Here is a 22,249-nt window from a genome sequence, read left to right as displayed (position 1 = left end):
TAAGGCAGAGTTAGGAAAATTGAGAGTGCTCATTCCTCAAGAAAAATAGCTATCTCTGTAATTTTATTTTCAAGTTCGTTTTCAAGTTATGTATTTTGAAGAACTGTTTGTTTCATTCTAGTAAACAATTGTAAGTTTTATTATTTATGTTTATTTAAACTGTTTTATTATTATTTATGTTGATTTAAACTGTGTTATTTTAGTCATGTTTCCTCCTTGTTTCCAAATTATAGCAATAACAATTGTATTATAGCAACAACCATTGCAGATACTCTTAGGTTTGGTTTTAAACGTTTGAGAGAGAAAAGAAAGGGGGAAGGAAAAAGAGAGGAAAAAAAAAAAATTCCAAAACGACGTCGTTTTGGACCGCGGCAGGAGCCGCGGCAGGAAACCACGGCAGACGATCCGAACTCCTAACAATACTACAATTAAAATTCGTACTACTTAACATCCCAAAAAATAAATAAATAAAAAAACCCAAAAATAAAATATGTATAAGATTAATTTAAATTTATATTATGCATTTTATTTTTAATTTTTAAGTACATTTCACAGTTAACTTTGTGTTGCCCTCAATTTGCCGTCCCATTAAAAAAGAAGCAGTCTCTTTCTAAGAAAGCAAGAAAACAGATCAATGATCAAAAGTTCAAAACAAAGCACATCTTATATATATATATATACATTATACCCATCAGTACAGCCCTCCATTCTTCATCTCCATCTCTCCTTTCTAAATTTTCCTAGTCAGTCTTCACTTGTACATGCCATATATCTCTTCATTTCTTGCTCTTGAAGCAATATGCGTGCGAACAAGAGATGCAACAAAGCAAAGAAGAAGCAAAGCAAGTTCATGATATGTATAAGAACACCCATTAGAATTCTAATCAAGGCTATAGACTTTTACGAGAAAACCCTCCTTGATTGTGCCGGAAAGACCAGTTGTGGGAGTGTGGTGTGTTCTGTCCCACAGCTTCTTCCCCATTTGCCTCGAAACAACAACAACAACCACCATGCCGGTTTGTCTAATGAAATCGATAATGAAGATGTGAGGAGGCTTGTGAGAGTTGTGTCTAAGAGGCATACGGGGCGTGAAGCAACGATGAATATTGATCTGCAGCAGGAGGAGGGAGAGGTGGCGAAGGGGGGTAATGATGGTGTGGGAAGGAGTTATAGTGTTGGGATTGGAAAGATTGGGAGGATTGATGAAGACAAGCCTTGTGAATTTGAGGAGGAGGAAGAAGATGATGTTCTTGAGGGAAAGAAGACTGATTTGTTGAAACCAAGAAGCAAAAGCTATGGTGTTAGGAGGAGGAGGAACATTGTATATTACTAGCTATGAAAAAAATTGTACAGCTTAGGGAGGTGGTGGGTGTGGGTGTGAAGGAGAAACAATTTCTTTTACTACTCTCCTATATGCATAAAATTCGATCACAAAATTAGATATAACTCTTTCAAATGGGGTAAGACTTATATTTTGTTGGATTTATTCTCATGTGAGAAAGTTGTCTGATCGAATTTTGTACATTTTAAAATTTTCTTTCTTTTAATTGAAAAACAGGATTATAATTACTGTTTTTAGGCTTGAGGTGCAAACTTGGCCAGTAAGGTCATCCTTCACTAATATTCTATTACAACTAATTAATGATAATATCAATCATTGTTCTCTATAAGTTGGATATAAATGAACCATTGGTGGGGTGGATTGCTCAAAATCAAATATTCTTCGTTGTCTTTGAATTTCAATGTTCAACTCATTCAACTTAACAAAATCTCACATTCACATGTAGACTGGAACCACCTAGCAAAATCCTATATGTATGTTTAGTTTTTTTTATTGCTTTTGTTTTTTGTTTTTTTCTGGTCATTTTTACATCCTGCCCCTGCTAGAATTATGAGATGTTGAAACTGCTCTGGAATGGTCCACATATTAGCTTCAACAACTACGCTGTTACTTTTTTGAAATCAACCCAAATCAATTTTTCATCTTTTATGACTCATAAATTCATTATCTGCCATCAATTATACATACATTCTAGGACATGGTTACTGGTTTCTTGTAGAACCTGTTAATTGGGTGGGTTTTGATTTTATTTATTTATTTATTTTTTAAAAGAAATTTTGGGTTCGGTTGGATATAAATGAACCATTGTTAATGTTCTATTAGATTATTAAATAATATATATATATATATATATATATATATATATATATATATATATATATTTAATATGAAAATTTTACAGTACACACCCTATGTCATATGCACATTTAGTTATGTCATTTTTTTTTATAGTTATGACCAATATTTTTCTTTAGTTATGATATTATTTTGTAATGTTTGATTATATAGTGTTTGATTATGATTTTTTTTTAGTTATGACTCAAAAAATATAAAATTTTATTATTTTCTTCTTTTATTATAAGTTACATATAATATACACATTTTGAGAGGTACGTACCATAATTTTTCCCGAAATGATTTACATACTAAAATCTAAAAAATGCACAAATAAAAATGGGAGACAATTAAGTCCCTTTGCATAAAATGTAAACATCAATCAATACATACATACGAATGTGTGACATGTTGCATATTGGAGTTATAAAATGATGGAAAATGTTAACAAGCATAGGTATTGAAATTAGTTGTAAAAAAATATTTTAAAAATAGTCAAAAATATTAAAATAAAATTTAAGAAATAAAAATATTTAAAAATAAAAATAAATCATTTTCTTATTATTTTTGCTTTTTTAATTTTTTCCCCAACCAATATAAATATTCAGATCAGTTTACGTTTTTAACCAATTTGGTCAAGGGATCCACACCACATTAGGACTAGGAATTCTCACACACAAATATATATATATATATATATATATATATATATATATATATATATATATATATATTATTATTATTCGGTGTGTTTGGTTTTAATTTTTTGAATTTAGTTTTTTGAAAATTAAGTTTTTTGTTTTTCGTATTTTTTTGCTTTTAGTGAATATTTTTAAAATTTTAAGTGATATTTTACTTTTTTAGATACACATTACTTAAATGTATCTTGTGTGAGTAGATTTCTGACCACACTGCCAAACTAGTACTTAGTTGGAGAGTACTGGCAAAATAGATTAAGCCCAAACAGAAATATAAGAATCCCGCGGTGGTTTGTCCACCCGCTGGCAAAATAGATTAAGCCCAAACAGAAATATAAGAATCCCGCGGTGGTTTGTCCACCCGGGGGCACTCCAACGATCAAGTCAGTAAAATATCTCTCAAAGATAACCAACAGTGCTTAACTTACTAGACACTATGAGGTGCCTTCCTTTTATAGCCAACACAATCCTAGTCCCAATAGAAGTCTAGCTCTAATGGACTTAGGATTACTGCTAATCTTGGATTCCCTGTAGGATTAGGATAAACTCTTTAAGAGTCTTATCTTTATCCAAACTGAAGTCTTCTCTCATTCTAGGACTCTTATCCCTTATCCGCTTATCCTGGATTCTGGTATCTTCGTAGATAACCTCGGCCTAGCCGAGATCATCTCGGCGCCAAGACCAGGACACGTGGCACCTCGGCTGACACTTCGATGCCACCTCGGCCACGTGTTCGTCATTCAAAATTTATGTCCCCACATATCTAAATAATAAAATATTTGTGAAAAAATATTTTAAAAAATTAATAAATGTACAAAAATATGAAAAATGTAATGAATTTTCTCTTCTTTTTTTTTGTATTTTTTGATATTTAGTGTATTTTTTTTAAAAAAAAATCATAAATATGATATTTTTTAAGTGTATTTATGTTAATTGTGTCTAAAAATTAAAAAAATTACTTAAAATATTAAAAAAATTCATCAAAAATATTAAAATATGAAAAATAAAAAAATAAAATTTTATGAAAATTATTTTCTAAAAACTAGAATCAAATAAGCTGAACGTGTTCCTAAAAATTGAATTAGGAATAATTGTGTGAAACACAATTATTCCTAATTCAACAACATAGGACAATGCTCAGGGGTTCAACAGCAACAAACAGTCTTTACGACAGTATGGTAGGGACTAGCGGCTAGTTTGTTTTGAGAGATTGAGATTGAGATTGAGATTGAGATTGAGGTGAAATCTATTAATATTATATTTATTTTGGGAGATTAGGATGGAGGCTTGGAGAGGAGATTAGGATGGAGGTTTGGAACTTGGTATTAGAAAATCATTTACCATACTATTTTTATTTTTATTTTTTATATGTTGGGCATTTTTTTAACACTAATGTTTAATTTTTTATATTTTTTGTTAAGTAAAAATCCTAGTTTTATTTATTTTATTTTATTTTTTATTTTTTAAATATTGAGCATTTTTTTTGAACATTAATGTTTCATGTTTTTGTATTTATTTATTTATTTTATTATTTATTTATTTTATATAAAAATAATTTAACAATCCATATACCAACAACTATCATCAAAACAAATACAATTTTACTTAATCTTCTCACTAATAATTTCTTTACTATAAATTTCTTCCATTCTACCTCTTAAAATAAACCGACCCTCAGGACATTATCGGACTGAACATGGGCTTTTTTTTGAGTTTGGATATTGTGTACCAAACACTGGCTCTGTTTGGAATTATTTTCAAACGAGTTTTCCACTTGGTAGTTTGAATATGATGTTTGGATAGAATTGTGAAATTAATTTTTCACAACTCTGCAGAAAACTCCGTTTGAGTTCGCGATTTTCGAATTTTTTTTTCGAAATTTGGTCCAACCGGTCGTCCCATCGGACGTCTTACCAGACATCCCACTGGTTGTCCGACCGGTTCACCGGTACAGTGCAAATTTTTTATTTTATTTTTCAATTGATATGTTAATTTTTATATATTCGAAAAAATTATTTTATGAATTTTTTAAAATTTTTTATGTGCTTTAATAGAATTTTGAGTTGTATGTTTAGTTATGAATTATAAGTTTTTGTATCAAATATCAAATGTCACATCAAAAATTTCTCATTCAATTCAAAATTATTTTCAAAACTCTTTTACTAAACAAATCTTTTACACTCAAATCATAATTTCAAAACTCACAAATTCAAAATACAACTCGTACTCTCAAATCATAGTTACAAAGCTCTCAAATCATAGTTACAAAGCTCTACCAAACGTAACCTTACATTTTTTTTTGTCGAACTGTCCGAACAGTTAGGTGGGTTAAGTGAATTATCAATATGGACATTATTAATTTGGTCAGATTGAAAATCTCAAAGACTGTTACGGTTCTCTTTTTTTTTTTTAAAAAAAAAAAAAAAAAAAAAAAAAACTGAAAAGACTGTTAGATTTGGTCTTGCACATGCAAATAAACACAAAATTCAATTCTCTTCCAATCCTGCCAATCAAATATCTAACGGGTTGGATGACACACATGACAGCCTAACAAAGCAAAGCATGGCATGTCCTTGTCTAATCGGATGGTCCACAAGGTCACACACATGACAGCCCAACAAAGCAAAGCATGGCATTTCCTCGTCTAATCGGATGGTCCACAAGCCATTAAAACAAAGCGGTGGCAGTGAGTTAGAGGAGTGGTGATGGAGGATAATAAAGGTGTAAGATGATTGTTAAAATTAATGAATTTTTTTTGTTATTAAATTATTTGAATTGTCACTTATTTGTTGACAACGGATATAAATATATAGTTTAAATTTGATATTATTCAAAAAATTTAAGATTTAAATTGAAGCATATAAGAGGTGAGGGTTTGATTCGTTAATCAGGTCAAATTTTAAATATATATATATATATATATATTTTTAAAATACCCCTAGCTAAAATAATAAATACAATAAAATAAAATAAAATAAAGAAAAGAAAATAATATTGTATGATTAGCTATGAAATCAATCTTTTTGTGCAATGATTCTCTGTCCCTAAATAATTCTCTCTCCTGTTCCAATCACTCATAATTATTGGATATGTTTTGAGATTTTTACATCTTAAAATTCTTATATGATCCAATAATTAAAAGTGATTTGAAAAAGGAGAACAGAGTTATTTAGAGATAGAGAACCTTGCACAATTTTTTTAATAAAAAGACTGGGGGGCTCAACTATCTAACCCAACGTCAGCTGCAAATACAAAGCCCAAACCAAAGGGCCCAAATGATCATTCCATCTTAGCTTTCCTTCTCAATAACAACTAACGAAGTGCCTCAAATATTTGGCACTTGGGAATGTCTGATATGTTTCCAACCATGTCATACAGTTCTAGCTTCTCTGCTAACTGTGTTAGATATGGGTTGTACATCCATTACTTTCTGCTTCTACTTCTACTCTCAGCACAAGCTGTCGTAGGCGGCCACATTGTCAAGTATTTACCGGGATATGATGGCGAACTTCCCTTTAAATTTGCAGCAATGCTAGGTATCATAAAAAACCTTTCATGAAAATAATCATGAAAGCTTTGTGACCTTTGGATTACACTTAGAATAAAGCACCACACACTAATCAAGGTAATCCAAGGATTATAAATTTTTCATGATCATTTTCAAGACAAAATTTTCATAATTCCTAACATTTCCCTTAAACTTGAAACTGGGTATGTTCTATTTTCAGCTTTTTCTTCTTTGAAACTTGTAATGTAATGCCCTTCAAATTCACAAAAAAAAAACGGCTTGACCCAACAATAAAGTTTTCTGTTCTTAGTGTCACGAAACAGTCTCTTTAAAAATAGAGATATAATTGCGTATATCTTGTCATTACTACACTTTGCTTTAATAAAAGCCTAGTGCACTCACTCGAAACATGTTTTTAGATTTTTGTTGGTTTTGTTTTGCAGATATACACTACAAGAATTTACACATTTGCCGACTACTTTTGCCGACCAAAAAAATTTTGGTCACAAAAAAATGACATTTGGCGACCAAATATTAATTAGTCGCGAATGATCAATATTTTTGACGACCAAATATGAGTTGGTCGCAGAAGGTCACATTTTGGCGACCAAAAATGAGTTAATCGCAGAAATTGGTATGCTTTTGGTGACCAACTACAAATTTGGTAGCGGAAGGTTACATTTTGACGACAAAAAAAAAATTAGTCGCCAAATTAGTACTTTTAGCGACTAATATGTTAGTCGCCGTTGATTGAGATTTGGCGACTAAAAAAGTTCGTCGGTGAAGGTATCTTTACTGTGACTAATCTGGTCTTTTGGTCGCCAAAAGTTTGGGAGGGAAATTTGAAATGTAGAGGCGGGAATTGAAATTTTTTTTCGACAAAAAAATTTAGTCGCCGATTGTAAAATGACGTCGTTTTATATATTACTTTTTTTTTTTTTTGAGGACTATATATTACTTTTAATATACATGACACTTTTAATGAAAGTGTGAAGGAAAAAAGAACAAATTAATATTTTAATGACACCTAATTTAATTGGGTATAATAATATTTATTTTTTATATTACTTTTCAATTAATAATAAATAATTTTTTTTATTATAATTTTTTTTAATCACACCTATAAATTTTTAAAATTTTATTTTCATACCTAATATTCTCACATCCTTATTCTGAATAAATAGGGAGCATCGTTCAAACAAAAAAAAAAAAATTGGCCCTAATTTCATTCTCACTTGCCCCAACTCTAGTTCTCTCCTCACTCATTCTCTTTCTCGTAGTGGCGCCACAGATGACAACACCTGCGTGGGTGGAACTCCCTCCGGCGTCCAGGTAACCATCCTCCTCTGTTCTCTCTCCCTCTCTCGCTCTCTCCGTCTCTCCCTCAATCTCCAGCTTCGTGCGACTCTACCCTGTTATTACCGCAGCTCTCCCTCTCCATCTTGGTGCGACTCATCTCCCATTACCGCTGGTGAGAGCTTCCGGATGTCCACGCACCGCCGCTTTACTGACCCTACTTTTTGGCCGCCGCCGCAGAGCTACATTCCAATACTACTCCTCTTCATCTACTGGAACAACTCTTCATTTGTATATTAGATTTATAGATTTGCAGTTTCTTGTAGGACAAAGATGCGAAAAAAAGGCGTTCATATGTGTATTATTTGTTCGGATTTATGCCGAATCAACAGATTTGATTTTCAATTAATGAGAATTTATTGCCGATGATTTCAATTGCAACACAAGCCTACATACTTATTTAAATTCCATAGGAGTTTTTGTTTTTGATTGCCAAGCTTAATTGCTTTAGGAGTTGGAATTGTATTATTTGAAGTTTGCTTCTGTATATATATGTATATATGTACGTAGGTGAGGCTGGAACATGAATAGTGCTATTGTAATTATTATAAAAATGTTAAATAGTTGAAAACGCATCGCAATACAACCTAGAAAGCAATTGATATACTTTGATTCCTCAACTCAATTAGTAGTACCTCCAGAGTCCTTGTATCCATTATTTATCCATTATAAAATAGTAAATAAATAAATATTGTACTATTTTATAATGTCAAAATGAGTCCACTTGACATCTTACAATTGAATATTGTCATGATTGGCCATAATGTTTTCTTCTTTGCATAAAAACTTTACTGAGTGATTTTTGAGCTTTTGTTTTGATGGTAATGGTCGTATGTGCCTATAAAATACTGAGAAAGCTACAAAATTTAGGATAAATGCATAGAACTTAGCTTCAAAGTGAGATCTTATCGATTTGTTAGTTGAGTTTTAATTATGTTTCCTATGTGTATATACTGAAACTACTATTTTATAAAAAAATTCTAACATTATATACCATATCGATTTTTTTTTAATAAAGAATATAAGTTTTGTTATTAATACATGTATTGATGATCTTCTTAGACCAATTTCATGATTCAGTTACATTCTTAGTAATTTTTATTTTAAAGAACCATCAGCTATGATTGCTGCTGAAAGTACTTAAACAAACTCTGCTGCAATGTGCATGTATACACATTTCACAAGAGTTGGCGTTCCACTCGTACTTTTCAAAACCAGTGATGCTTGGCAGACTTGGTAACTACTTATTTTACGGTCGTGAGCAGCATTAAACTTGTATGGTTTCTGTTTCTGGTATCTCACTTATCAAAAGAAGATGTGGGAAATAAGGGTCTTGTTTCATCTATCATTCCATTTTCTGCTTTGGTATATCAATTTCTTTACCAAATTGGATTTATTCTCAAAAAGACGGTTAAATTGTGATGTTTGATGCAGCTTTTGGATGGTCCCACTGAGGTGGAGTTGAGACTAGACTTGGGGGCCATGATATCCAAAGTTCTAGAGATATATTTGTGGATGCGGAAGAGAGCTCTTTAACAATCAGAGTACAACACTTGGGTCTCTCAAGACTCTGATGGAAACTACTTGTCTGTACGAGAAGATTAAGCCTGCTGAAACAATATGGTCTGTGCAATCAATCATATATGGGTGTTCTTAGTTACCAATCATTACACGTTTGAATTGAAATCTATTTGTTCCTCAGGTATATGGATGATGATTAACTGGTAGTTAATTTGAAGAAACAAGACCCAGATTTAAAATGGCCTGATATCATCGAGTCCTGGGAGTCCCTTACTGTAGGAGTTATGCAGCTCTTGAAAGGAACATCAATCTACTTAGTTGGGGATTCATCAGAAATCAATGAAAAAATTGCTCGAGAACTAGCTATAGGAGTAATTACAGTAGCTCTGTCCCCTGCCTTCGTAATTTTTATTTATTTATTTATTTTTTAATCTGGGCAAGATGTGTTTGAATTTCATGGCACATTGTTTTTCACATAATTTGATTAATCCATGAAAGCCTTGCCCCCCAAATCCCTTATTAGATCATGAAGAAAGTTGAAGTATTTTTATTTCTTTTCAAATTTGAGTATTGTGACATTGTTTGATTGAGCAAACCAAATAGGATGTGCTGTGAATTGAACATTTGGGTTCATGCCTTGTCTTTCAGGAGGTAATGATGCTTCTCACTCAGCTGAAGCTACAGCCCGCAGAGGATCAAGTAGTTTTGCTCGCCCGAACGTTGTATTGTGCTGTGTTGTTAATGAATGTGTTTGAATGTTAATGCTTCAATTTAGAGTTGTATTGTGTCGAATGTTAATGAATTATGTGTTGTGTCGAATGTTAATGATTCAGTTAATTTGAATGATGCTTTAAAATTATAGGTTTATTATGGATTGAATGAATTATTAGGAATTACAGGTGTATTGTTTTCTTGCTTTGGCGACCAATTTATTAGTCGCGACAAATAAATAATTTTTTTTCGCAAAAAATGACAATTGCCGACCAAGAGTTTTGGTTGCAAAAAATACATCTATTGCCGACCAAAACAGCACTTGGTCGTGGAAACTCACTTTTGCCGACTAAAAGTTTTAGTCGCGAAAAGTAACAAATGGCGACCAAAACCTTTTTTGGTCGTGGAATGTCACAATTGGCGACTAAACTTTTTGGTCGTGGAATGTCATGATTGGCGACCAAAATTTTTTGGTCGCGGAATAATGCTTTTGGCGACCAAAATTTTTGGTCGTTGAATGTGATAATTGGTGACCAAACTTTTTGGTCGGGAAAATTTCACTTTTCATGACCAAAGTGTTTTAGCGACTAAATGAATTAGTCGCGGTAATGATATATTTCGCGACCAAAAATTTGGTCGGCAAATCCGACTTTTTCCGACCAACCAAAATTTTGGTCGCGAATTACTTTTGCCGACCCTCAATTGGCGACCAAAGTAGTGACCAAAAAAATTGGTCGCGGATAACTTTTACCGACCAAAAATGGGCTTTTAGCGATCAATTTTTTGGTCGGTAAAAGTGTTAATTCTTGTAGTGATATTAGAGTAAATGAGTCGAAATTGTTTTACTATTTCATTGAGTCACAAGGGAACCCTCAAGAGGACCCCATTTTCCTTTGGCTCACAGGCGGTCCTGGCTGTTCTTTTTGTGGACTTGTTTATGAAATTGGTATGTTTCTCTTACTTTGTTTAGTACAATTATGGTACCAACACAGAAATCCAAACATATAATGAATTATTATGCCAAAATTTGTCGATAGGGTTAAACCGGGTGAGACTAGACTGCCTTTGATGGTCTGAGTGCGTTACAATCTATGAATAATTTTTTTGGATTATTTTGCTTCTACCTTTCCAATTGGCTAACTAACTTTCACTGTACTTTCTCAGACTGTTGCTACTTTCCAGTCTGTGTCCTTAGTGACACAAATTATTAGGTTTTGCCTTAAATTAACTATTGATCAAAAATGTTTGTTACAAGATATAGTACGTTAATCACCTGATATTTTACATTCAGAATCTTCATTTAAAATGGTGTGAGAATAACTTTTTAGATTGTTTAAAAAATACCAGGGGTGACATATTATATTGTATAAAAAAAATTCTATAGTTTATTTTTGAAAAAATGTATGAAACTCTAAGGGTGTGTTTGGTAACGTTTACGTTTTCAGTTTATATTTACAAAAATTTTATAAACTGGTTTTTGTTTATTTTTTGTTTATTTTTAGAAAAACATAAACTGCAAACGCGTTTGGTAATTGACAAAATGTTTAAAAAAATTTAAAAATATAAAAAGAGTGAGAAATAGCAAGTAGTGGCAAGTGGTGGCAGAAGACGGTGGTGGAAAGTGATGACGGTGGGTGGTGGGTAGCTGGTGGTGACAGGTGTAGTGGTGGTGGTGGGTGGGTGGGTGACGGTGGCGGGTGGTAGCGAGTGGGTGGTGGTGGTGGTGGTGGTGACAGGTGGGTGGCGGATGGCGAGTGGTGGTAGCTAGTAGGTAGCGGGTGGTGGTGGTGGGTGGGTGGGTGGGTGACGGTGGTGGGTAGTAGCGAGTGGGTGGTTGTGGCGGGTGGTAGGTGGTGGTGGCAAGTGGGTAGCGGATGGTGGTGGGTGGTGGCGGATGGGTAGTGGGTGGTGATGGTGGGTGGGTGGGTGACGGTGGCGATTGATGGGTGGTAGCAAGTGGGTGGTGGTGGTGGCGGCGGGTGGTGGGTGGTGGTGGCAGGTGGTGGGTGATAGTGGGTGGTGGCGAGTGGTGGTGGTGGTGGTGGTGGTGGGTGGGTGACGATGGCGAGTGGTAGGTGGTAGCGAGTGGGTGGTGGTGGTAGTAGTGGTGGGTAGTGGCAAGTGGATGGCGGGTGAGTGGCAGGTGGGTGGTGAGTGGTGGTGGCAAGTAGGTGGCGGGTGGTGGTGGCGGGCGGTGGATGGTAGTGGCGGGTGGTGAGTGGTAGCAAGTGGATGACAGGTGGGTGGTGGGTGGTGGTGGTGGTGGTGGTGGTGGTGGCAGGTTGGTGGTGAATGGTGGTGGCAGGTGGTGGCGGGGGGTGGGTGGTGGTGACGGAAGACGGTGGCGGAAAATTGTGGCGGGTGGTGGCTAGTGTTAGGTGGTAAAAAAAAAAAAAAAAAACTGAAAACTCAAAATGGAAACACATTTTTTGTGTTTTCATTTTTTGGCCAAATTTATAAACTGTGACCATTGATTTATAAATAAAAAATTTTACCAAACAAGTTTTTATTTGAGTTTTTAAAATTTTTATAAATATAAACAGAAAACAGAAAACGTGTGTTACCAAACGGCACCTAAAAGTTTTATTAAATTTTCTATCAAATGTCTCACATAGGTATGAGACTAACACCATATGATTCTCTTGTGAGTCTCATAGCCATGTAAAACATTTGGTAAAAAATTTAATAAAACTTTTAAAATTTCTAGCATTACTCTTATGTCTATATAGAAAAACCTTCTAATGAAAATACTGATTGTACTAGTATTTTTTTTTTAGGAATTTTAATGGAAAATGATTGACAAAATTCCTTTTTTATTTATAATATTAAAATGGGCTCATAGGTTAGCTATTGCACATGGCTGTTTGGTGATCATTAATTGATGGAGGAATATCAAAATAATAGGAAGTAAGAAAAATAATTCTAAATTTGTAAAAGTATAATAGTTACATAAATTTAGTGTATAAATTATTTATGTTTTCATGAGCTTGAAATCATTTTTCTCCTTCCAACACTTTTCATATTCCCCCATCATTTATTCCCATTAAGGTGTTTGTATGGCATGATTTCATCCCTTTTTTTCATTCACAATATTCACACAATTAATCAAACAATTTGACTAGATCGTATAATTGTGATTAATAGAATAGAAAAAACTATGACTTTTGGAAAATGTTGATGACAACCTTAAATGTTGTTATTAGTCTTCGTATATGTGTAAAAAGTATATTAAAATTATAAAAATGTTTAAAAAATATATAAAAAATATATTAAGATTATAAATATTTTGATATATGTAATTATTAATGACAACCTTTAAAGCTATTGTTAGCATGACCCATTACTTTTTTAAGAATAGAGATCCTAATCCCAATTGGAGGTTAAATGATTTCACTTAGTAATTGAAAATTTTAAAACTATCTTTGATTCGTAATTATATTTCAATTTTAAACAGTGAATATTAATTCCAATCAAATAATCAACAATAAATCGGCATAACGATTTAATGTGAAAAAAATTATAATTGGAGCATCTCCAGTTGTGATAAAAAAACCATGAGCCAAAACTACAAACAATCTGCTAAGAAGATAAAAAAGGAATTACACATAAGTACTCTCAATTGCCTAACGAAAATTCACGTCCAAATTGACCCAAACCCGATGTGTCTATTCCACCACCGTCTTCACCTTAGAATTGCTTTGCCTAACATTGAATTCACAACGCCGATGTTGAATCCATGACGATGAGCCGTTCCAGAATCTACCAAAGCTTCAAGCCCGAGCTCTCTGAAATCCACCGAAGAACACTTCTCTCTTTTATGAATGAAATAATAAAAACAAACTCTTTGATGCTGTCAATATGAAACTCGTAAATCCATCGATCACTCTCAAATCATCAAAGAAACCAACATATAAATATCATCCAATATAGAAAACCTTGGTAGCTCTCATCTTTGAGAATTTGGACAGGTTAAACCCTAAAACTAGCAAACGGCGCACTTTATACTAAATAGAATTGCAAAGACTGCTCAAGCCAGTGCTTTACCACTCCAGCAGTATAAGAAAAGGCGGTGCAAACATATAGGCCAACCGCTTGAGCGCAACATCGACCGCTCGAGTGGTCAAACTTGTCTCCTACAAGTTCAGACGCAAACAGAGATACCACTACAAGAAAAAGCACCTTTGGCGACTAAAAAATCACATTTGGTAGCTGAAAGTATAGGTTTTAGCGACTAAAAATGCATTAGTAGCCAAAAGTAAAGATTTTTGGCGACTAAAAAAATTTAGTAGCCAAAAGTATAAGTTTTGGCGACTAAAAATCTGTTTGGTTGCCGATATATGGCTTTTACCGACTAATAAAATTTTAGTAGCCAAAAGTAAGGCCTTTCGGCGACTAAAAAAAATTTAGTAGCCAAAAGTGTGGCATTCGGCGACTAAAAATCAGTTTGGTCGCCAGAAGTGAGGCTTTTACTGACTAAAAAAATTTTAGTAGCCAAAAGTAAGGCCCTTTGGCGACTAAAAAAAATTTACTAGCCAAAAGTGAAGCATTCGGCGACTAAAAACATGTTTAGTAGCCAAAAGTAAGGCTTTTTGGCGACTAATGTGATAATTTAAGCGCGGAATTTTTTTTTGTAATGACTAAAAAATAATTAGTAGCCAAAAGTATAGAATTGGTGACTAAAATTATGTTCAGTCGCCAAAAGTGATCTCTTTTTTTTCTACTAAATAATTTATTTTTACATAAATTATGTTCAATAAAAAATAATTATGTTTATATATATACTTTTATATTAATACGTGTCTAAGTACTATATAAATAATATATGTTGCATATATAATTATATGGTGTTATGGAGGCGTAGTGGAAAAAGTGTGTTGTATAAGGTTTATGGTGTTGGAGGTTGATGGTTTGAATCTCCACAAAAGCATAGTGTAATTTTTTTTTTTTTTTTTTTTTTTTTCACGAATGAGCTTTTGGCAACTAAAAAATTGATCGGTAAATGTATAATTTAAAAAATATAATTGACTATTGGCGACCAAAGTTTTGGTCGCTAAAGACTTTTATTTTTGGCGACTAAAAATTAACTTTTGGCGACTAAAAATTCAGTCGCCAAAGGGTTAGATTTTTTTTTTTATTAATTATTACTCCGTATAATTTTATTTCTTCAATTTTGTAATTGTACATTCAAGACCCCTCTCAGCCATCAAAAGTCATATATTTGACAATGAAGAGTTCTAAATGTGGGGCATTAAAATTAAAGGATGATATGATATTCAATAATAATTGAAATAAAGTAAAATATAATCAACCTTAATAATAATAATAAGTCAACAATCGTGTTCTTGTTTGTTTATTTAATTTTTATTGCACGGGTTCATTTGTTTCCATATAGGTCCAATGGAGTTTGTAATTCAAAATTACACCGGGGGTCTACCAAAATTGAGATATTATCCATACGCATGGACAAAGGTGAAATAATAATAATACTTAATCTTGGTGTGTATTTTTATTTTCTTTTATTTTAAATTATTATTAAAATAATGGTGAAAATTTTAATTGTCAAGACTGCTAGCATTATATTTCTTGTTGCACCTGTGGGGACCGGGTTCTCCTATTCACGAACAATGGATGGTTGGCCAACCTCAGACTCCAAATCAGCAGAACAATCTTACTAATTCCTTAGAAAGGTTAGAAACTACAAAAAAATTGTTATAATAGACACATCGAATAAAACACATGATATTACACAACAATATCACTAATGTTGTGTTTGGTTGAAGGATTTGGAGAGGGATTTGGAAAGGAAAATGAAAAAGGTAGGTGAAATGTGAATAAAACATGCCTACATTTCACCTAGTTTTACCCACCTTTTCCCTTTCCCTTTCCATTTCCAAATCCCTCCTCAAATCCCCCAACCAAACACAACATAAATCAATTTTTTTATATTTCCATAATTATAAAAAGACTATATGATCAAGTTAATTTCATTCGTAATTTTTTTATTAACAAATTGCACCTCATATGATTTTGTCTCGATTGGACTCTATATTTGTTACTCGTGCACATACACCTTGAACCTAGGAAGCATGGATACGGATACGGGATACGGATACGATACGATACGGATACGACGATACGACAAAATTTGAAAAACTAGGATACGGGTACGGCGGGGATACGTTCATAAAAAATATTATTTTAACAATTTTTAGTAATGCAGTATGCATAAAAATAAAACCTAAAGCAAAAGACAACTTGATAAAGAAGAAAGATTCCTATAAAACTAAGAGTCTTCAAGGTCAATAGCTTCAACTTGTTCCATTTCATCATTGAATATCACAAGGCCTTAGCTAAAACCAAAAAACCATTCTTAAATAAAAATTTCAGCAAATATACTTTTTTAAGTCATCAATGATAGCCTAGGAAGCACGGATACGAATATGGTGATATGGGGATGTGGATATGGCGATATGTCAAAATTTGAAAAAGTACGATACGGGTACAGCGGGGATACATTCATAATTTTTTTTTTTTATGTAATTTTAATAATGTAATATGCATGAAAATAAAACTTAAAGTAAATTAATAAATAAGGAGAGGGATTCCTATTCACCTAAAAGTGCTCAAACATTCATAAAACATCCAAAACTAAAAGCAAAAGCAAATGCAAATGTAAATTAAATATCATCCTCACATGCCAACACCAAAAAAAGAATGAGAGCAGAGAGAAGAAACGTGAGAGAGTGAAAAAGTGAGAGAGAAGTGAGAGAGACAACAAGGATACATCAATTTGACAAATTCTATTACTTTAACTCTCACTATATTCCTCCTATCAAAGAACTAAACAAAATATTATAAGTAATATATAACTTCGAGTATTCGATACTTCAAAAATTAAGTATCCGATACTTCAAAATTAATAAAAAAATTAATTAAGAAGTATCTGATACTTTTAAGAAGTATCTGATACGTATCCGCGAGTATCCGAGGAGTATCGGTATCCGATAAGTATCCGATACGGATACGTCACCCTTTTTGAAGTATCTGTGCTTCATATGAACCTCTTTATTGGAAGTAAGGGTTACAATTAGTTCAAATTTAAAGATAATATTTTAGGGATTACATTTTCTTTTTTATGTGACTTAAGCAAAACTGATTTTCTATATGTATCATGGTTTTAATTTTAATTATTTTTTAAAATTTTGCTCTTAATTTGCTTATATTTTTGTTGTGAAATATGATTGCAGTGGTTTGATGAACACCCTCAATATCTAGCAGTTCAACTATTTGTTGGTGGTGATTCTTATTCAGGCATTACTGTCCCATTGGTCACTAAAAAGATTGTAGATGGTGACTTCTAACCCTCTTCACAACTAAATCTTTAATTTGCACACAATAGTCTCTTCATTGATACACATCTCCTCCATAAATTCCAACTCTTAAGCTTAGTTTTTGTTTTGTGGGTTTGCAGGTAATAAAGATGGAGTCAAGCCATTTATGAACCTCAAGGTACATGTTTCAATATAAAAGGAACTTGGATACTTCTAGTTAGTCTCTTAAAATTCTTTTAATTCATTGGTCATTAAGTCTTTAAACGGTATAAATCAATTTTCTTTGAACAGTAATGTTACAAATCAAAAGAAAAAAAAAATCACCGAAAAGAATGCAGTAGTACGTGGGTCCCACCCAAATTAATGAAAAAATTATGGGTTTTTAGTATTGATGCTTCTTTGAATTTGAAGGAAGCCTATCAATAGTCCACCAATCAATGCCTATCATGTGCTTGTTAAAAAGCCTATGTGAAGTAGATGGCATGTTGGGTTATCCTGTTTGTTTTAGTAGACTCTTGATGTTATGTAAGGATTAATTGTTGGGTGTTTGTGGGTTTTGAGGTTCTTATGATTGGTCGTTTTATGCAATTTTCTTTTTTTCTTTTTTTTGGGAGGGGGGGGGGGGGGTGCGGGGGGTGTTAGATAATGGTGTGCTGCCTTCTCTTTAGATAAAAATTGGTTGTTTTGGCTGATCCAAAAGCGCTTCTTTGTGTTTGAAATGGTGTCAGGGGTACTTACTTGGGAGCCCACGAACAGATTTGGTTATTGATGAGAATTCAAAAGTAGTTTTCGCTCATAGGATGGAGCAAGGATCCTCTAGAGTGATTTTTTCCTAAAGTTTCCTAAAGTGCTACAGTGTATGGTTGAGATTTATTGGTAAGTCACATCAATTTTTCTGATGTGACTTGCCAGTAAATCTCAACCACACAATATAGCACTCTAGGAAATTTTAAAGAAATTTCACTCTAGAGGATCCTTGGTGCATAGGATGACACTTATATCAGATGAGATTTATGAGGTGATTTGAACTCTTCCGCTGTAAAAATCACCTAATATATTTACACTTCATTCTGATATCTTATGTGATTTCCATAGGGTGATTTGAACTCTTCCACTGTAAAAATCACCTACTATACTTAGAGGCACTTATTTATGTGTAGACTAAGCATATGTAGCTCTTTAAATGTTACTTTGCATACAAAGTACAAACTATTGTCATCTTCATCATTTGTTTTTGAAAACATCTTCATCATTGAAAGTCAAATTTTAGCCCACAAAAAACTGATTTCTCTAATTGTAATGGTTTAGTGCTAGTTCTTTAAATGTTACTTTGCATACAAAGTACAAACTATTGTCATCTTCATCATTTTTTGTTTTTTTTTTTTTTTTGAAAATATTTTCATTATTGAAAGTCAAATTTTAGCCCACAAAAAACAAATTTTCTAATTTTAATGGTTTAATGCTCTTTCCAGAATGCCAAAAAGGGTTGCAATGAGACTTACCTGAATGTAGACCCAGCAAACACAGCATGTATAGTTGCGCTCGGCAATATCAAAACGGTTAGATGGATCATTACTTGTTTTTAATTTTAGTTCAAACATAGTCTTCTTCAAATTCTTTGGGCTTGAAGGTTGAATGAAATCTTGACTTTGCAGTGCATTAAAGATCTGTTTCACAATGATATTTTGGAACCGAAATGTGTTTTTGCAACTCCTGACCCTGGAAAAGAACCTGCAGCACGAAGGTCTCTTGAAGAAGGTCCTTCAGATTTCCTTCTCTCACCTCTAATGATCCCGAATCTTTGGTGCCGAGTAATCTCTCTCTCTCTCTCTCTCTGAACTTTTTTGGTTGTGTTCTCATTTTTCATATTTTCAGAAACTAAGCAATAAAAAGTTCAAAAATACCCATCGTCTTCAATTTTGTGAGAAAACAATTAAAAAAGTAGTAGACAACTTTTTTGGTGTCACATAAAAAGTGGGTTATTTTTAGAATATTATTATTAACTTTTCTTTCTTTCTTTTTTTTTTGGAAATAGTTCACAAAACAAGATTCACTTTCTTTAAATACACATTGTACTAGAAATGTAGAGAGATAGAAAGTTGAACTATTTTACTTCTTTTACAAAATTTTAATTATGTACTCTCCAACATCTGGTCAAATGATGATACTGTTCAAGAAGCTTTACATGTTCGAAAGGTATATTGAACGATCACAACCTTAATTATATATACTTTATATGATCCCACTGATTGACAAATAACGTATCAATGATGGAGCACAATTAGGGATCTGTATTGAATTGGGAGAGATGCAACAAAAGCTTATCATACACAAAAGACATCTTGACTGTTGTTCCTGTTCATGAAGAACTCAAAGAATTAGGCTTAGAAGTGCTTGTGGAGACCTAAGCTTTCTTAACTTTCCATGATCTTGGCTATATTTTGGTATTTTGGATTTGTATGAGACAATCAAATGATCAAAGATACAACATATGATAGAACTCATGATGAAAACCAAGGATGTAATATACTAAACCTGTATTGTTTGCTAGATTAGGCAAAACCTAAAAGCATATATATTAATGGAAAATGGAATGCAAAGAGAATTTTTATACAAAACCCCTCCAGAATGAGGAGTCACAATAGTTGGTGTTTTGATTTTAAATGAAAGTATCAGAAGAAGTGATCATTTTGGCATGAAAATTTATGTACAAAATTTTTATTTGTATATAATTACTCTTTTTGACATTATGAGCCAGATTGGGTTTTGATTTGAAATGAAAAGGCTAAAATCATTGTGTATAATAATGCGGTACAAGTAACGTTGCTTTGAATGATTCAATATTCACCTTACTAACTTCTTATGTATATGAGGAAGAAAGCAAATTGAATTTTTCAGCCTCATAACAACTCTTATGAATCAGGCAGGCAAAACTGAAGGTTATTTCTGATCTACTAGGGTGCATCTTGAATTAAAACAAGGAAAATGTTTGAGAACCACAATTTTTGTGGCCATAATGGCTCAAAACTGCCAAAACGACGTCGTTTTGGGTGCAAAACATGCCAAAACGACGTTGTTTTGACAGTTTTGAGCCATTGTGGTCACAAAAATTGTGGCCCTCTAGCATTGTTGTTAAAACAATGCAAGCTGCATCATACTTTGCTAGCTAGGCAATAATTAATGTGATGAACTTAAGTGAGTTTAGTTATGTTTGAGCCAAAAGTATTCGATCTTTGCTCACTAAAATATTTATTCTCTTTTCTCCACAGTGGTGACCGTGACATGGTTGTTCCGTTTGTGGGTACTATGAAATGGATAAAGTCTCTGAATTTGACAGTTGTCAATGATTGGAGGCCATGGTTCGTCGACGGTCAAGTTGCAGGGTAAGTTTTTTTTTTTTTTTTTTTTTTTTTTTTTTTTTTTTTTTTTTTCAAGTTTCTTATGATCTTATAAGATATTTAAATAAACTTTTTGATGAATGTAGATACACAGTAAAGTATTCTGAGCATGGGTATCGTTTGACATATGCAACTGTAAAAGTAAGATAAAAAAAGAGTCTCTCAATTACTTTCTTCACTGTGATGTACAAATTAAAAATTAAAGAAAAATTATATGCAAGATTTAATTTTTTTTGCCATTTACAGGGTGCAGGTCACACAGCTCCAGAGTACTATCACAGGGAATGCTATTACATGTTTGACAGATGGATTCATTACTATCCTATTTAGTCTCAATATATATATATATATATATATATATATATATATATATATATATCAGGCTGATCAAATTAATATGTTCCATGAGTTCAACCTCATGTAGTGAGCTTGGTTTTTTATTAAATAAACTTAATTGTGTTTTAGTCTTGTACTTATGAGAATCTGAGAAATAATATAAATCTCTGCAAAGTTATTAATGAAGTTTTACATAATTGCTTTGTTTTATGCTAAGAAATGATTGATTGTTTTTGTATGAACTTGCTAGACAATTGAATGTGGTGGGTAGATCTAACCACTAATATTTGGCTACAAAATTAACCATTTGGTGAGAAAGGGAGAAGTTGGAGAGAGAAAAAGGCAGAGTGAGCATTTGAAGATATGGACAGGGAGAAAAAAAAAAAAAAAAGTGCACATTTGAAGGAACAGGTGGAAAGGGTCAAGGAGGGTGAGAGAGACTTTTGAGAGGTGAGCGGGGATCCAATAGAAAATAAGGCTTAGTCTGGGATTCAGCTAAAAAATGTCAATTTTTTATTTTTTGTTTTTTAGTTTTTAGTTTTTAGTTTTTTTTTTCCCCTTAATTTGTATCATTTTTTTTTATAAATACTTTTATGGTCCGTTTAGTGTAGAAGGATTTCAAAAGTAAAAAAAAAAAAAAAAACTAAAAGCTAAAAAAAGTTTACTAATGATAAAATTTTAAAAAAATTGCATTGAAAAAATCTACTAAAGACAAAAAAGGCCAAAAATAATTTGACTTTTTAGTTCCCCTGTGGATTTTTTTTTTCTATATTTTTATTTTTCTTTTTACTTTTTTGATTTGTCTAGTTAAATATAACCTAAAACAATAAAATCTTTTGAAAATTAAAAAAATAAAAAAATCACTAAAGATGAAAAACCAAACAAAAGTCAATCTCAAACTATACTTTAGAAATTATTCACCATCACTAATCGATGTTGTGGTTTTAAATAACATTTTTGGAGTAAGAAAAGAATGATAGTAGCGAGATGCAGAGAGAAAAAGAGTCATGAAGGAGGGAGATATGAGAGGGACAAAGTGGAGAGCGTCGAGGTGTGGTGGCAAGGGCCAGGGGATGCCGCCAAAGGTTGGGGAAGGGATGGGGCGTGGTGGCAGAAGGTTTGAGAAGGGCTAGTCAAAGCACCAAACTAGTTGAAATTAGAGTTTTGGACATTTTAATAATTTAATGAATGATAAAAATGTTATTAAAATATTT

The 22,249-nt window shown here is 32.7% G+C and overlaps 1 protein-coding gene, 1 long non-coding RNA gene and 1 pseudogene across 3 annotated transcripts; all 3 read left to right on the top strand.

The window, feature by feature from the left end:
* The first annotated feature begins 799 nt into the window (after window positions 1-799).
* Window positions 800-1,333, top strand: LOC114295731 (uncharacterized). The gene has a single exon (XM_028240037.2). The coding sequence runs from the start codon at window positions 800-802 to the stop codon at window positions 1,331-1,333; it is 534 nt and encodes a 177-aa protein (XP_028095838.2).
* Window positions 1,334-6,046: 4,713 nt separating this feature from the next.
* On the top strand, window positions 6,047-21,232 carry LOC114295717 (serine carboxypeptidase-like 18; annotated as a pseudogene). The gene is made up of 15 exons (XR_014360811.1): window positions 6,047-6,405; window positions 10,783-10,916; window positions 15,363-15,439; window positions 15,535-15,657; window positions 17,218-17,320; window positions 17,442-17,479; window positions 18,030-18,105; window positions 18,294-18,319; window positions 18,774-18,860; window positions 18,957-19,112; window positions 19,426-19,497; window positions 19,587-19,705; window positions 20,571-20,684; window positions 20,786-20,840; window positions 20,946-21,232. The product of XR_014360811.1 is annotated as a serine carboxypeptidase-like 18 (transcript).
* On the top strand, window positions 7,982-10,115 carry LOC145819971 (uncharacterized). Its single transcript, XR_014360812.1, has 2 exons — window positions 7,982-9,361; window positions 9,441-10,115. It is a non-coding gene; the product is annotated as an uncharacterized LOC145819971 (long non-coding RNA).
* Window positions 21,233-22,249: the final 1,017 nt, after the last annotated feature.

This window comes from Camellia sinensis, chromosome 2 (assembly GCF_055761805.1).
Source record: "Camellia sinensis isolate YWXY chromosome 2, ASM5576180v1, whole genome shotgun sequence".
Classification (NCBI taxonomy): domain Eukaryota; kingdom Viridiplantae; phylum Streptophyta; class Magnoliopsida; order Ericales; family Theaceae; genus Camellia; species Camellia sinensis.
This window is presented reverse-complemented; position numbering and strand designations above follow the sequence as displayed.